Below are 13,397 nucleotides of genomic sequence, written 5' to 3'. Positions count from 1 at the left end.
AATATATATACATATAACTGAATCACTTTGCTGTACACTTGAAACTAACACATTGCTAATCAACTATAATACAATATAAAATTAAAATTAAAAATAAATCTCCTGCTTTAACATCTCTTAAAGTATGCATATTTCTGGCAGTAAGTGATGATCCCTTCCATACCTACAATATCTGGCAGAGTTATCAGTAAAAGAAACACTACAGAGATCTTCCTGTTCAAATGAACATTCAAATACAACAAAAAAATTTAAAAACTTTAGCCTTAAGAGAATATGCAATCACATAATGCTGGATTTTCTAGCATTACTTAGAAATTATTATGGATTTGTGTTTAAGCCTGAGTATATATTTCCTAACTCAGTGTATTGAGTTTTTTTTTTTTTTTTTTTTTCCATCAAAGCAGTTACTTTTCATTTTAATCCATAATACAAAGTACACACTTCAAAGTTCAGCCCAACCACTATAAACTGATTGGGATTGTTAAGGAGAGATCTTTGGATTGTGTTTCATGCATTTGGTTTAAACCCAGATTTAATTTGATCAAGTGTTAACCATGAAGACTGTGAAAGTCTTCTGCATCCTTTTCATGGTGCATCTATGTCTCCTTGACTCTGGAAGGACAGGCAAAGTTCTTGTATGGCCTGTGGATTTTAGTCACTGGATTAATTTACAAGTTATTCTAGAAGAGCTTCACCTTCGTGGGCATGAGATAACTGTCCTGGTACCTTCACAAAGTCTTCTGATTGATCGTACCAAGATTCCCTATCATGTGGAGATCCTCCAGCTTTCAGTAACTGAAGAAACTTTCATGGAAGAGCTCAATACCATTCTCTATGAAGCTACATTTGAACTGTCAAAACTTTCATGGTGGGAAATGCAAATAAAACTGGCAAATATAGGCAGAAGATTTTTATTAACAAACAAAAGAGTGTGTGACAGTGCTATCACAAACAAGGAGTTACTCAGCAGGCTACAGGCAGCTAAGTTCGATGTCTGTATTGCTGACCCTTTAAGTTTTTGTGGGGAATTGGTGGCTGAACTCCTGAATATTCCATTTGTATACACTTTTCGGTTTTTCTATGGGAATGTCATTGAAAGACTGTGTGCTGGGCTTCCTATGCCTTCTTCATATGTTCCCGGTGTCACATCAAGACTGACAGACAAGATGACTTTTATACAGAGGCTGCAGAACTGGTTACTGTATACAGTGAGTGACATGATATATTCATATTATATATTTCCAGAATGGGATGAGTATTACAGCAAGGTTTTAGGTAAGAGAAATATGTATATAATAAGTATTCTTATAGCCTATAAAAATGTAAATATTTGTCTGACTGTATGAAAACTTACAAAATATATTTTAGAAGAAGATCCAAGCACCTGTGGCTACACTGTTTTGAATTTAAGAAATAATACCACTCTTTTTTTGGTTTTGTGTTATATGATTGAATACAGATAACATTCCCTCCTCCGGGGGATCTTCCCAGCCCAGATATTGAACCCCGGTTTCCTGCATTGCAGACTGATTCTTTAGCATCTGAGCCATCAGGGGAACCCCAAATATATCTCCGAGAAGGAATATTCTCTATATTTATGTATGATTTCTTGGAGTGTCTGGAAAATCCAAATCTGACAGTGTGCTTAATTTCCATAAACCTGGACTACTTCTCTGAATTTTGTTTCTCGTCTTTCTCAGCCTGTTTTCTTTCTGATTAACTTGCTCTTCCTAAGACTTTATATTTATGTCCTGTGAAGGAATGTTTAATTGGTGGCCAGGTTTGCAATGAAACTAGAAAATAAATAATTTTCTAGCATGAAACTAGAAAATAAATAATGTGGTTTGGTTTCATCTGCTCTTGTCTTCTAAAGTGTAAAAAAAAAATTTTTTTTTTTTTCTAAAGGACCACGTTTCCAGATTTTGTAAATCACCTCGGTGTTTTGTTTCTGTTGTTCTATTTAAAATTGCATTAGAGGTGAACTAGTGACTTTTGACCCTGAGCACAAAGTTTTTCTCTACTTGATTTGATCATACCAATGTTCCCGATAATGTGGAGATCCTCCAGCTTTCAGTAACTAAAAAAACTTTCGTGGAAGAGCTCACGAAAGTCCATTTACCCCTTCTTTCATTTCCTTTGAATAATTTATTTTTTATTATTTTATGTGATTATGTTAAATAAATTTTGCATAAGGTAAATTACTTTTGAGAAAGCAGTACTTTTTTACATCATTTAGTTGGTTTTTTTTAGGTGTTACTAACATGTAACATTGTATTAGTTTCAGTTGGTGACAAAAAATTAATCGAGTCAACTTAAGAAGGAAATGGAAAATTTTATTTGAGCCAATCTGAGGATTGTAACCCTGGAGAAAGTCTGTTAGGAAGATCTGAGGAATGTTCTGCACGTTAGAAGTCAAAGCACTGTTATATAAATTTTTGAGGGAAAGGATTATACATGAAAGAGTCATCCATTAAAGCAATATATTGCCAGTTTATGCAGTCTTAAAAAGTGAGTAGTGGGTCATTGTGACGCCTAAAGGGATTAGGAAAGGAATGTTACCTCCCAAGGAGTTAGTTACCTTGCTGGGGCCAGGAGGAAATTACTTTTTTGTAGAGTAAACTTTCCTGTGTCTTCTATGAGGATCTAGTTAATACATAATGCAGAAGCACATTGCACACTAAAACGAGGAGTGCTGGGCACTGACTCAAGTGGCAGAGAAATTTTTATGCAAAATATTTCTTTCCCTGCCTTAAAATAATTTTGTTTCATCATATGTATACAACATAATGATAAGATATTTCTACATATTGTGAAATAATCACAATAACTGTAGATAATATCCATCACTACACATAGTTCTAAATGGGTTTTTATCTGAGAACTCAAAAGATCTACTTTCTTAGCACAATACAGTATTAGTAACTATAGTCACCATGCTGTAAATTACTAGATGACTTACTTTAGAACTGGAACTTTGTTCCATCTGACCACCTTCAACTACCTGTTGCGACCATGCTACAACCCTAGCATCTGGCAACCACCAATTTTTTCAATGTCTATAGTTTGTTTTAGTTTTGTTTTCTCTTAGATTCCACATATAAGTGATATATTTCCCTGTCTTACTTCACTTAACATAATATCCTCAAGGTCCATCCATGTTGAGGCAAATGGCAAGTTTTCCTTGTTTCTCATGACTTAATAATGTTCCATTCTATCTGTAATGATATTTTGTTTATCTATTCATGTATTTATAAACACTTAGATTATTTCCATGATTTTGGCTATTGTAAATACTGCAGCAATGAGCTTAAGAGTGCAATGATCTGTTTTGTTTTTTTTTTTTCCTATTTTCATACCTATAAGTAGAATTTCTGGATCATATGGTAAAATCAAGTTAATTTAAAATTTTTAGGAACCTCCATAACATTTTCCTTATTGGCTCTACCAATTTACATTTGCATTAACAGTGTAAATTTGTTCATCTCTTTTCACTACCTCCTCACCAGCATTTGTCTCCTGTCATTTTGATGATAGCCCTCTTAACAGGAATGAGATGTTAATTCTTTGTGGTTTTGCTTTGAATTTTCTTGGTCACTAGTAATGTTGAGCACCATTTCAGATTCTTGTTGACTAACTGAATGTTTATTCAGTTCCTCAGCTAACTTTTTAAAAGTTAATTATTTGTTTTTGTGCTATTGAATTGTGTGAGTTCCTTCTATATTTTAGGTGGCAGCACCTACACAGGCATATGGTTTGCAAATATTTTCTCTATTTTCATAGGCTCCTTTCTTATTTTGTTGATCATTTCTTTTTCTGTGCAGTGTGCAGAACCTTCTAATTGGAAGCAGTTCCACTTGTTCATTTTTAATTTTTAATTTAATTTTGTTACTTATACTTTAGGTGTTACATTTTAAATTCACTGCCATGATGAGTGTCAAGAATTATTTCCCATTTGTTTTCCTTGAGGAATTTTATGGTTTTAGGTCTTATATTTAAGTCTTTCAACTGGATTGAACTGGTTTACTTCTGGTCCCAGCAGTCTGACACTCAGTTTAGGGACATCTTTTCTAGTGATAGGGTATTACTCTATCCCTGATTCTTTCATAGTTCTTAGCAACTTAGAATAATCTGAGAAGAAGAATTAAATACTTGGTAAATAGAAGAAATGCATTTCTTTTACTTATATATGTTAAAATGCTACAAGATATAGATGCAATTGGCTATTCAGAATTTAAAATCATCATTATACAATGCATTCCAAGTATGTTTTTCAATTTTAAAAGTATAACTCATAATATATAATTTTTTTCATTAAAATATGTCATAGATATGTTCAAATAATTGATGAATAAACCAGAAAGACAGCATTAATTTCAAAAAATTGAGAAACTATTTATAAACCTCTTGGGGGATAAAGTAATTTTAGGATAAGAGCACTAGGTTAGATACAAAAATGGTCCAAAAAAATGCTGTAGGGCAATAAAATCATAATTTGGGAAATGATATTTTCTACCAGACAAAAATATGCCCGTTAACAATTAATTTCAATGTGTTTTAACTCAAAAGTTAGAGAAAATTAAAAAACAAACAACAACCTAAAGTGTGCACACATTTTCATAAAGATATGTGTTGAGTATGAAACTGGATATTGTAATCACCAGAGTCAAGCCCTTCATTTACTGAGATTTGCCTTGGTCTCTTATGCAGATAGATCTTCCTAGGAGTTCAAAATCCCTTATATGTTTCTGGTAAAAACCTTAGCACACTTAGGACATCAAGGAGAATATTCAACAAGCCATGTAGTAAGAAACAAGATAGCTATGGTTTCCTCCTATTGGTGACACAGAGCACATATTTCAAAAGGACACCAAAATTCTGGATAAGATTTGGTATACAGCAGTAGATATATAGAATTCAGAGATGAAACTCTGGTTGAAACTAAGGAAGATGATTCAATTCAGGGTCACTAATTTGAGTTCTTATTCTGTAAATATTCACTTGGCTTCCAATTCAGTTCAAAGAAACCCTTTTTGTACTGTTTGTTAACTAAATATGTCAAAATGGCAAATATTTCACCACCAGATTATTGTGCAATACAATATCTTTACCAAAGAGGATGAAATCTTGTAAAATAAGAACTTTCCTTTACTATAGCAAAGGAAACAATCACTTTAAGAGTTGTACTAAAAGTATTCAGGATGTAATTTTTTGTGACAGCACACTTGAAAACAGTAGGAAAAAAAGGATAAAACACAAGTTGATTTTAAACATAGTCAGAGACTTTTTGGGCAATGAGGATGAGATAAATTGGAATTTCAGAAGGTGTGACTCTACTACAGAAGGCTGAGGATCATTGCCTAAGTTTCTTAAACTTACTAGAAGCACAGGCTTAGCTCAAGATGAAAGACTCCATTGACAGAGAGAAAGCAACAGGCTTTTGGTTTTGCTCCATACTTATATCTGTGCTTACTTCTTCATATTCTGACTCTTGTGTCCTCTTCAGGGTAAAAGGCCAATTGATACATAAGCTGGGTTGCAAAGGCTCAGTATTGGTCTTCAAGAATTTACTTAGAAAATTAGGTGGAGAAATATCTTCCATTTACCATATCAGATTGTTTTCCCTCTATTATCCTTCATTTTTATTCAGGAAAACCTACCACACTATGTGAGATTATGGGGAAAGCTGACATGTGGTTGTTTCGAAGTTACTGGGATTTTGAATTTCCTCAGCCCTATTTACCTAATACTGAATTTGTTGGAGGACTGCACTGCAAGCCTGCAAAGCCCCTACCTAAGGTAATTAAACATGTTTATTATTTTCCTATAGGAGTGTTTATCTCTTAAATGATTTCTAGTTAACTATTATTAAGATTTGATCTGCAAACTGAGAATACAGAATAGAATTTAATGGTCATTATTTTCTTAGGCTATACACTACAGTCAAAAGGTGAATACCATTATTTTGGATTATGTATTATTATCTGATTGAAGTAGTGCTCAATATTTTCTTTTCTTGTTCAAAGTCCATTCACTATTCATGAAAATCTATTTTATATACATTTTAAAATATTTTCTAGTATCTCAAGAATACCATGCTATAATTGAAAATAAAGATAACATTATATTTTAAGTCAAGTCATCTGTAAATATAGTGTAATGGGTAATTTTATGTATTAATTTCCCTGGCTAGGTACTCAGCTGTTTAGACAAACATTTTTCTGGAAGTTACTGAAAGGCTATTTTCAGATGACATTAACTTTTAAATATGTGAACCTTGAGTAAACAAATTACTCTTCATTATGTGGATAAGCCTCATCCTATTAGTTGAAGATGTGAATATAACAAAAGACTGAATTCTGCCAGTAGGTAGCCTTCAGACTTGAATTACAGCAGTGGCTCTTCTCTGAGTCTCCAGCCTAATGGGCTGTTCTGCACATTAAACTTGCCAGCCTCCATAACCATGTGAGAAATCCCTGAAAATAAATCTCTTACCTGGCTTTCCATTTTAAGTCTCACGTATTTTTTCTTGTCTTATTTAATTAACATAGTTTTGCTAGTATTTAAATATAGGATGAAAATATTTCTTTTTATTTCAGTATGATTGAATATGCTGTTTTTATTTTTAACTCAAAATTATATATTTCTACTATATTCCTATAACCCTCAGAGTGTGTTTTATAGGTATTTCTGCATTACTTGTCTGGTCAGGAGTTACTTGGCTACCTCATTCCTGATTGTGTTTGTGGAAGCTTATATAAAAAACAAATATAACCAAAATAAAAGAAAATTGAAAGTTAGAAAACAGGGAAAATTTAATATACCAAAATCGTGTCATTGTGCTGACCATGATTCAGCAGAAAAATGAAAGATAATCTTATTATCTTCTAAGACTAAATATAAAGTGCAGCACCAGAACTATTTAGCTTAAAGGTAGAAATTTGCTCTGCCACCTACTGTTGTGTAGGCTTGGACAATTACTTAACCTTACTGAGATATGCAAATGTATACATATCTCATAAAATTACCATATATGTAAGCTAAATGATACATGTCAAGAGTTCAGCAAATGGCAGAAGATAACAGGCAGTCAATAATTTGCAAACACAAACATGCAGGCACAGAAACATACATACCTGAAATATGCTTTACTAAATGAGCCTTTAGTAAAAATAATTTTTAATTTGTTTAATAAGAAATGATTTCAGGTCATCTCTTTACAGTCAAATCATTAACATGTGAAAGTACAGAATTGTTCTAATTATTCAGACACATTGAGAAAAAAGTGTGACATCTATTATAACTGTAAGCTTTATATTACAAACACTGTTTTCTTCATAGGAATTAGAAGAGTTTGTTCAAAGCTCTGGAAAAGATGGAGTCGTGGTGTTTACTCTGGGGTCAATGATCAAAAACCTCTCAGAAGAAAAGTCTAATATGATTGCATCAGCCCTTGCCCAGATTCCACAGAAGGTCAGATAATATTTTTTTCAGGGACAGTTGTTTTAAAACTTCTATAAAAGTATACTTTTAAGGCATAGAAAAGGCTATTGATATTGGTAATGTCAATTTAAGTGAACTCTAAAGAAAAAGTATAAATGTTAAAAGGGGATATTTGATTGCTACCTTGCTTTAAAACTGGCATTATTCACAGGAAAATCTATTACAGTATTTTCCTTAAATAACGAGCTAAAACTTAATCATTTGCTATTGTTAAATGATCAGTCAGCTTTGTGTATATGTTTTAAGGCATCCATGTAATCTAACTTTTTTTGGATGTTCTTATATTTTCTTTAAATCTGAAGCATATAAACAAGTTGCAAATAACATGACAGAGAATAAAGGAAAAGATAATGAAAATAATAGGCTCGATTCACAGAATGTCTTGGGACTATACTTCCTTATGATTTATTTTTTTGAACATGAGTCCTTGTTGAACCTGAAACCAAGAGCTTAGATTCTAAAAATAATCCTAAATATAAATATTCTTCTAATAATCCTAGAAAATTAATCCTAAAAATGATCCTAAATAGCAACCCTAAATAATGATTCTTTTTTAAATTTATTCATTTTTTAATTGAAGGAGAATTGCTTTACAGAATTTTGCTGTTTTCTGTCAAACCTCAACATGAATCAGCCATAGGTATACATATGTTTCTTTCCTCTTGAACCTCCCTCCCATCTCCCTCCCCATCCTACTTCTCTGGTTGATACAGAGCCCCATCTTGAGTTCACTGAGACATAGAGCAAATTCCCACTGGCTATCTATTTTACAGCCTTCCCTGATAGCTTACCTGGTAAAGAATCTGCCTGCAAGACAGGAGACCCCGGCTGGATTCCTGGGTCGGGAATATCCTCTGGAGAAGGGATAGGCTACCCACTCCAGTATTCTTGGGCTTTCCTTGTGGCTCAGCTCGTGAAGAATCCCCCTACAATGCAGCAGAACTGGGTATGATCTCTGAGTTGGGAAGATTCCCTGGAGAAGGGAACAGCCACCCACTCCAATATTCTGGCCTGGAGAATTCCATGGACTATACCCATGGAGTCGCAAAGAGTCAGAAACAACTGAGCAACTTTCACTTCACTTCTTCACTTCATCTATTTTACATATGGTAATGTAAGTTTCCATGTTACTCTCTCCATATGTCTCATCCTCTCGTCTCCTCTCCCCATGTCCATAAGTCTGTTCTCTATGTCTGTTTCTCCATTGCTGCCCTGCAAATAAATTATTTGATACCATCTTTCTAGATTCCATATATATACATTAGTATACAATATTTATCTTTCTCTCTCTGACTTACTTCACTCTGTATAATAGGCTCTAGTTTCATCCACCTCATTAGAACTGACTCAAATGAGTTCCTTTTTTATGGCTGAGTAATATCGTATTATGTATATGTAGCACAATTTATTTATCCATTCATCTGTCAATGGTCATCTAGGTTGCTTCCATGTTCTAGCTATTGTAAATAGTACTGCAATGAATATTTGGATAAATGTGTCTTTTTCAGTTTTGGTTTCTTCAGGGCTCATAGCTCAGTTGATAAATCATCTGCCTGCAATGCAGGAGACTCGAGGTTCGTTTCCTGGGTCAGGAAGATCCCCTAGAGAAGGAAACAGCAGCCCACTCCAGTATTCTTGTCTGGAGAATCCCATCGACAGAGGAGCCTGGCAGGCACAGTCCATGGGATTGCAAGAGTTGGACACAATTTAGCAACTTAAAACACAACACATGGTGATTTTATTTCTAGTTTTTAAAAGAATCTCCATACTGTCTTCCATAGTGGCTTTATCAGTTTACATTCCGACCAGCAGTACAAAAGGTTTCCTTTTCCTCCACACTCTCTCCAGCATTTATTGTTTGTATACATTTTGATAATGGCCATTCTGACAGATGTGAGGTGATATCTCATTGTAGTTTTGATTTGCATTTCTCTAATAATGAGTGATGTTGAGCATCTTTTCATGTGTTTGTTAGCCATCTATATGTCTTCTTTGGAGAAATGTCAGTTTAGGTCTTTTTCACAATTTTTTATTGAGTTGTTTGTTTTTTGGTTTTGAGTTGTATGAGCTGCTTGTATATTTTGGAAGCTAATCCTCTGTCAGTTGTATCATTTGCTATTATTTTCTCCCATTCTGAGGGCTGTCTTTTCACCTTGTTTATAGCTTCTTTGCTGTGCAAAAGCTTTTAAGCTTAACCAGGTCTCACTTGTCTACTTTTATTTTTATTTCCATTACTCTAGGGGGTGAACCATAGAAGATCTTGCCTTGATTTATGTCAGTGAGTGCTCTGTGTATGTTTTCTTCTTAGAGTTTTATAGTTTTTGGTCTTATATTTAGCTCTTTAATACATTTTGAGTTTATCTTTATTTATGGTGTTAGGAATTGTTCTAAATTCATTCTTTTATATGTAGCTGTCCAATTTTCGCAACAACACTTATTGAAAAGACTGTCTTTGCCCCATTGTATATTCTTGCCTCCTTTGTAAAAAGTAAGGTACCCATAGATGCATCGGTTTATTTCTGGGCTTTCTATCTTGTTCCATTGGCCCATATTTCCATTTTTGTGCCAGTACCATACTGTCTTAATGACTGTAACTTAGTAGTATAATCTGAAATCAGGAAGCTTGATTCCTCGAGCTCCATTCTTCTTTCTCAAGACTGCTTTGGGTATTTGGGGTCTTTTGTGTTTCCATATGAATTGTGATTTTTTTTATTCTAGTTCTGTGAAAAATGCCACTGGTAATATGATAAGGATTGCATTGAATCTGTAGATTGCATTTGGTTGTATATTCATTTTCACAATATTGATTCTTCCTATCCAGGAGTATGGACAATCTCTCCATCTGTTTATATCATCTTTGATTTCTTTCATCAGCGTCTTATAATTTTCTGTGTAGCTCTTTTGTCTCCTTCAGTTTAGTTCAGTTGCTCAGTTGTGTCCGACTCTTTGTGACCCCATGAACTGCAGCACACCAGGCCTCCCTGTCCATCACCAACTCCTGGAGTTCACCCAAACTCATGTCCATCGAGTCAGTGATGCCATCCAGCCATCTCATCCTCTGTCGTCCCCTTCTCCTCCTGCCCCCAATCCCTCCCAGCATCAGAATCTTTTCTACTGAGTCAACTCTTCGCATGAGGTGGCCAAAGTATTGGAGTTTCAGCTTCAGCATCAGTCCTTCCAATGAACACCCAGGACTGATCTCCTTTAGAATGGACTGGTTGGATCTCCTTGCAGTCCAAGGTTAGGTAGGTCTATTCCTAGATACTTAATTCTTTTTGTTGCAATGGTGAATGGGGTTGATTCCTTAATTTCTTTTTCTGATTTTTCATTGCTAGTATATAGGCATGTGAGTGTTTTCTGTGTATTGATTTTGTATCCTGAGACTTTGCTAAATTCACTGATAAGTTTTAGTAATTTTCTGATAGTATCTTTAGTAGAGTTTTCTATGTGTACTATCATGTCATCTGCAAACAGTGAGAGCTTTATTTCTTCTTTTCCAATCTGGATTCCTTTTGCTTCTTTTTCTTCTCTGATTGTTGTAGCTAGAACTTCTAAAACTATGTTGAATAATAGTGATGAGAGTGGACACCCTTGTCTTGTTCCTGATCTTAGGGGGAATGCTTTCAGTTTTTCACCATTTTGAATAATGTTTGGTATGGGCTTATCATATATGCCCACTAATCAATAATAATTCTTAAATAGTTAAAACTTTAATAATATAGTAAAAGATTTATAAGTATACTTTATAATATTCCAGCTATATACTTTTTAATTTTTTCCTAGTTTTAGTTAAAACAGGCCTTTACAACAATTATGACAATTCTTATATTTATATCCAAATTACTTTAAAAAAATTGATTTGTAGGAGTAATACCCATTTAAACATTTAACCTAAAAGGCATCATCATAAAAGTATTGAATTTCCAATTGCATTAAAATACAGTGTTTAAGAGTGGTATCAACGAAGTGTTGGAGGAACCAAAAACTGTCTCTCCAAAACTATGTTGATTAAAAATGGCAAGAGGGAACGTCCTTGTCTTGTTCCTGGTCTTAGAAGAAGTGCTTTCAGTTTTAATCATTGAGAGTAATGTTTGCTATAGGTTTGTCATGAAAGTGAAAGTCATTCAGTCATGTCTAAATCTTTGCAACCCATGGGTATAGTCCATGGAATTCTCTAGGCCAGAACACTGGAGTGGGTAACCTTTCCCTTCTCCAGGGGATCTTCCCAACCCAGTGATCTAATCCAGGTCTCCTGCATTGCAGGCATATTCTTTATAAGCTGAGCCACAAGGGAAGCCCAAGAATACTGGAGTGGGTAGTCTATCCCTTCTCCAGCAGATCTTCCCAACCCAGGAATGGAACTGGGGTGTCTCCCATCACAGGTGGATTCTTTGCCAACTGAGCTATCAGGGAAGCCCTGGGTTTGTCAAATACGGTCTTTATTAAGCTGAGGTAGCATTCCTCTATGCCCACATTCTAGTTTTTATCATAAATGAGTGTTGAATTTTGTCAAAAGATTTTTCTGCATCAGTTAAGATGATCATATGGTTTTACTCTTCAGTTTGTTAATGTGGTGGTGGTGGTGGTTTAGTCATTAAGTTGTGTCCAACTCCCGTGACCCCATGACTGTAGCTTGCCAGGCTTTTCTGTCCATGGGATTCTCCAGGCAAGAATACTGGAGTGGGTTGCCATTTCTTTCTCCAAGGGATCTTCCTGACCCAGGAATTGAACCTGGGTTTCCTGCATTGCAGGCAGATTCTTTACTGACTGAAAGATTCTTTACCAACTGTTAATGTGGTGTATTACATCAATTGATTTGTGTATACTGAACAATCCTTGCATCTCTGGAATAAATCCCACTTGATTACGGTGTATGATCCTTTTTATGCATTGTTGGATTCAGTTTGCTACTATTTTGTTAAAGATTTTTGCATCTATGTTCATCAGTGATATTGGCCTGTAATATTCTTTTTTTGTGATATCTCTGTTTTTGGTATCAGGGTGATAATGGCCTCATATAATGAGCTTCACAACATTGCTTCCTCTGCAATTTTTTGAAAGAGTTTCAGGAAAATAGGTGTTGGTTCTTCTCTAAATTTTGACAGAATTTGCCTGTAAAGCTATTGGGTTCTGTTCATTTGTTTGTTGGAACATTTTAAATCACAGTTTCAATCTTGGTACTTGTGATTGGTTTGTTTATATTTTCTGTTTCTTCCCAGTTCAGTTTTGGGAGACTGTACTTTTCTAAGAATTTGTCCATATCTTTCAAGTTGTCTTTTAAAGGCATACAGTTACTTCTAGTAGTCCCTTATGATCCTTTGTATTTCTGTATTGTGCATTGTAACTTCTTTTTTATTTCTCATTTTATTGATTTGAGCCCTTTCCCTTTGTTGCTTTATGAATTTGGCTAAAATTTTATTAATTTTGCTTATTTCTCAAAGAACCAGATTTTAGTTTCATTGATCTTTGCTACTGTTTTCTTTGTCTCTATTTCATTTATTCCTGCTTTGATCATTATGACTTCTTTCATTCTACTAACTTTGGTTTTGTGTATTCCTTCTCTAGCTGCCTCAGGTGGAAGGGTAGGTTATTTATTTTAGTTTTTTCTTATTACTTAAATTAAGATTGTATTATTAAAAACTTCCCTTCTTAGAACTTCTTTTGCTGTGTCCCCTATGTTTTGGATATTGCATTTTTGTTTGTCATTTGTCTTTAGATTTATTTTTTTAATTTCCTGTTTTATTTCTTCAGTGATATGCTGGTTGTTTAGTAACATTGTTTAGCCTCCATGTGTTTGTGTTATTTTAATTTTTCCCCCTGTTTTCCCCCTGGTTTCTAATCTCATAGTGTTGTGATCAGAAAAAGATGTTTGATACAATTTCAATTTTCTTAAATTT

At 34.3% G+C, this 13,397-nt stretch overlaps 1 protein-coding gene across 2 annotated transcripts in view; it reads left to right on the top strand.

Annotated features, from left to right (window-relative positions):
- The first annotated feature begins 554 nt into the window (after positions 1-554).
- LOC102285162 (UDP-glucuronosyltransferase 2C1-like) overlaps positions 555-13,397 on the top strand; it is a 38,023-nt gene continuing 25,180 nt past the window's right edge. The window contains exons 1-3 of one of the 2 annotated variants that reach the window (XM_070372958.1): positions 555-1,275; positions 5,648-5,796; positions 7,339-7,470. In XM_070372958.1, coding sequence (XP_070229059.1) covers positions 555-1,275; positions 5,648-5,796; positions 7,339-7,470 — 1,002 coding nt within the window. The remainder of the gene's footprint in view (positions 1,276-5,647; positions 5,797-7,338; positions 7,471-13,397) is intronic. The other variant, XM_070372959.1, reaches the window with a different exon arrangement.

This window comes from Bos mutus, chromosome 6, assembly GCF_027580195.1.
Source record: "Bos mutus isolate GX-2022 chromosome 6, NWIPB_WYAK_1.1, whole genome shotgun sequence".
In the NCBI taxonomy this organism is placed as follows: Eukaryota; Metazoa; Chordata; class Mammalia; order Artiodactyla; family Bovidae; genus Bos; species Bos mutus.
This window is presented reverse-complemented; position numbering and strand designations above follow the sequence as displayed.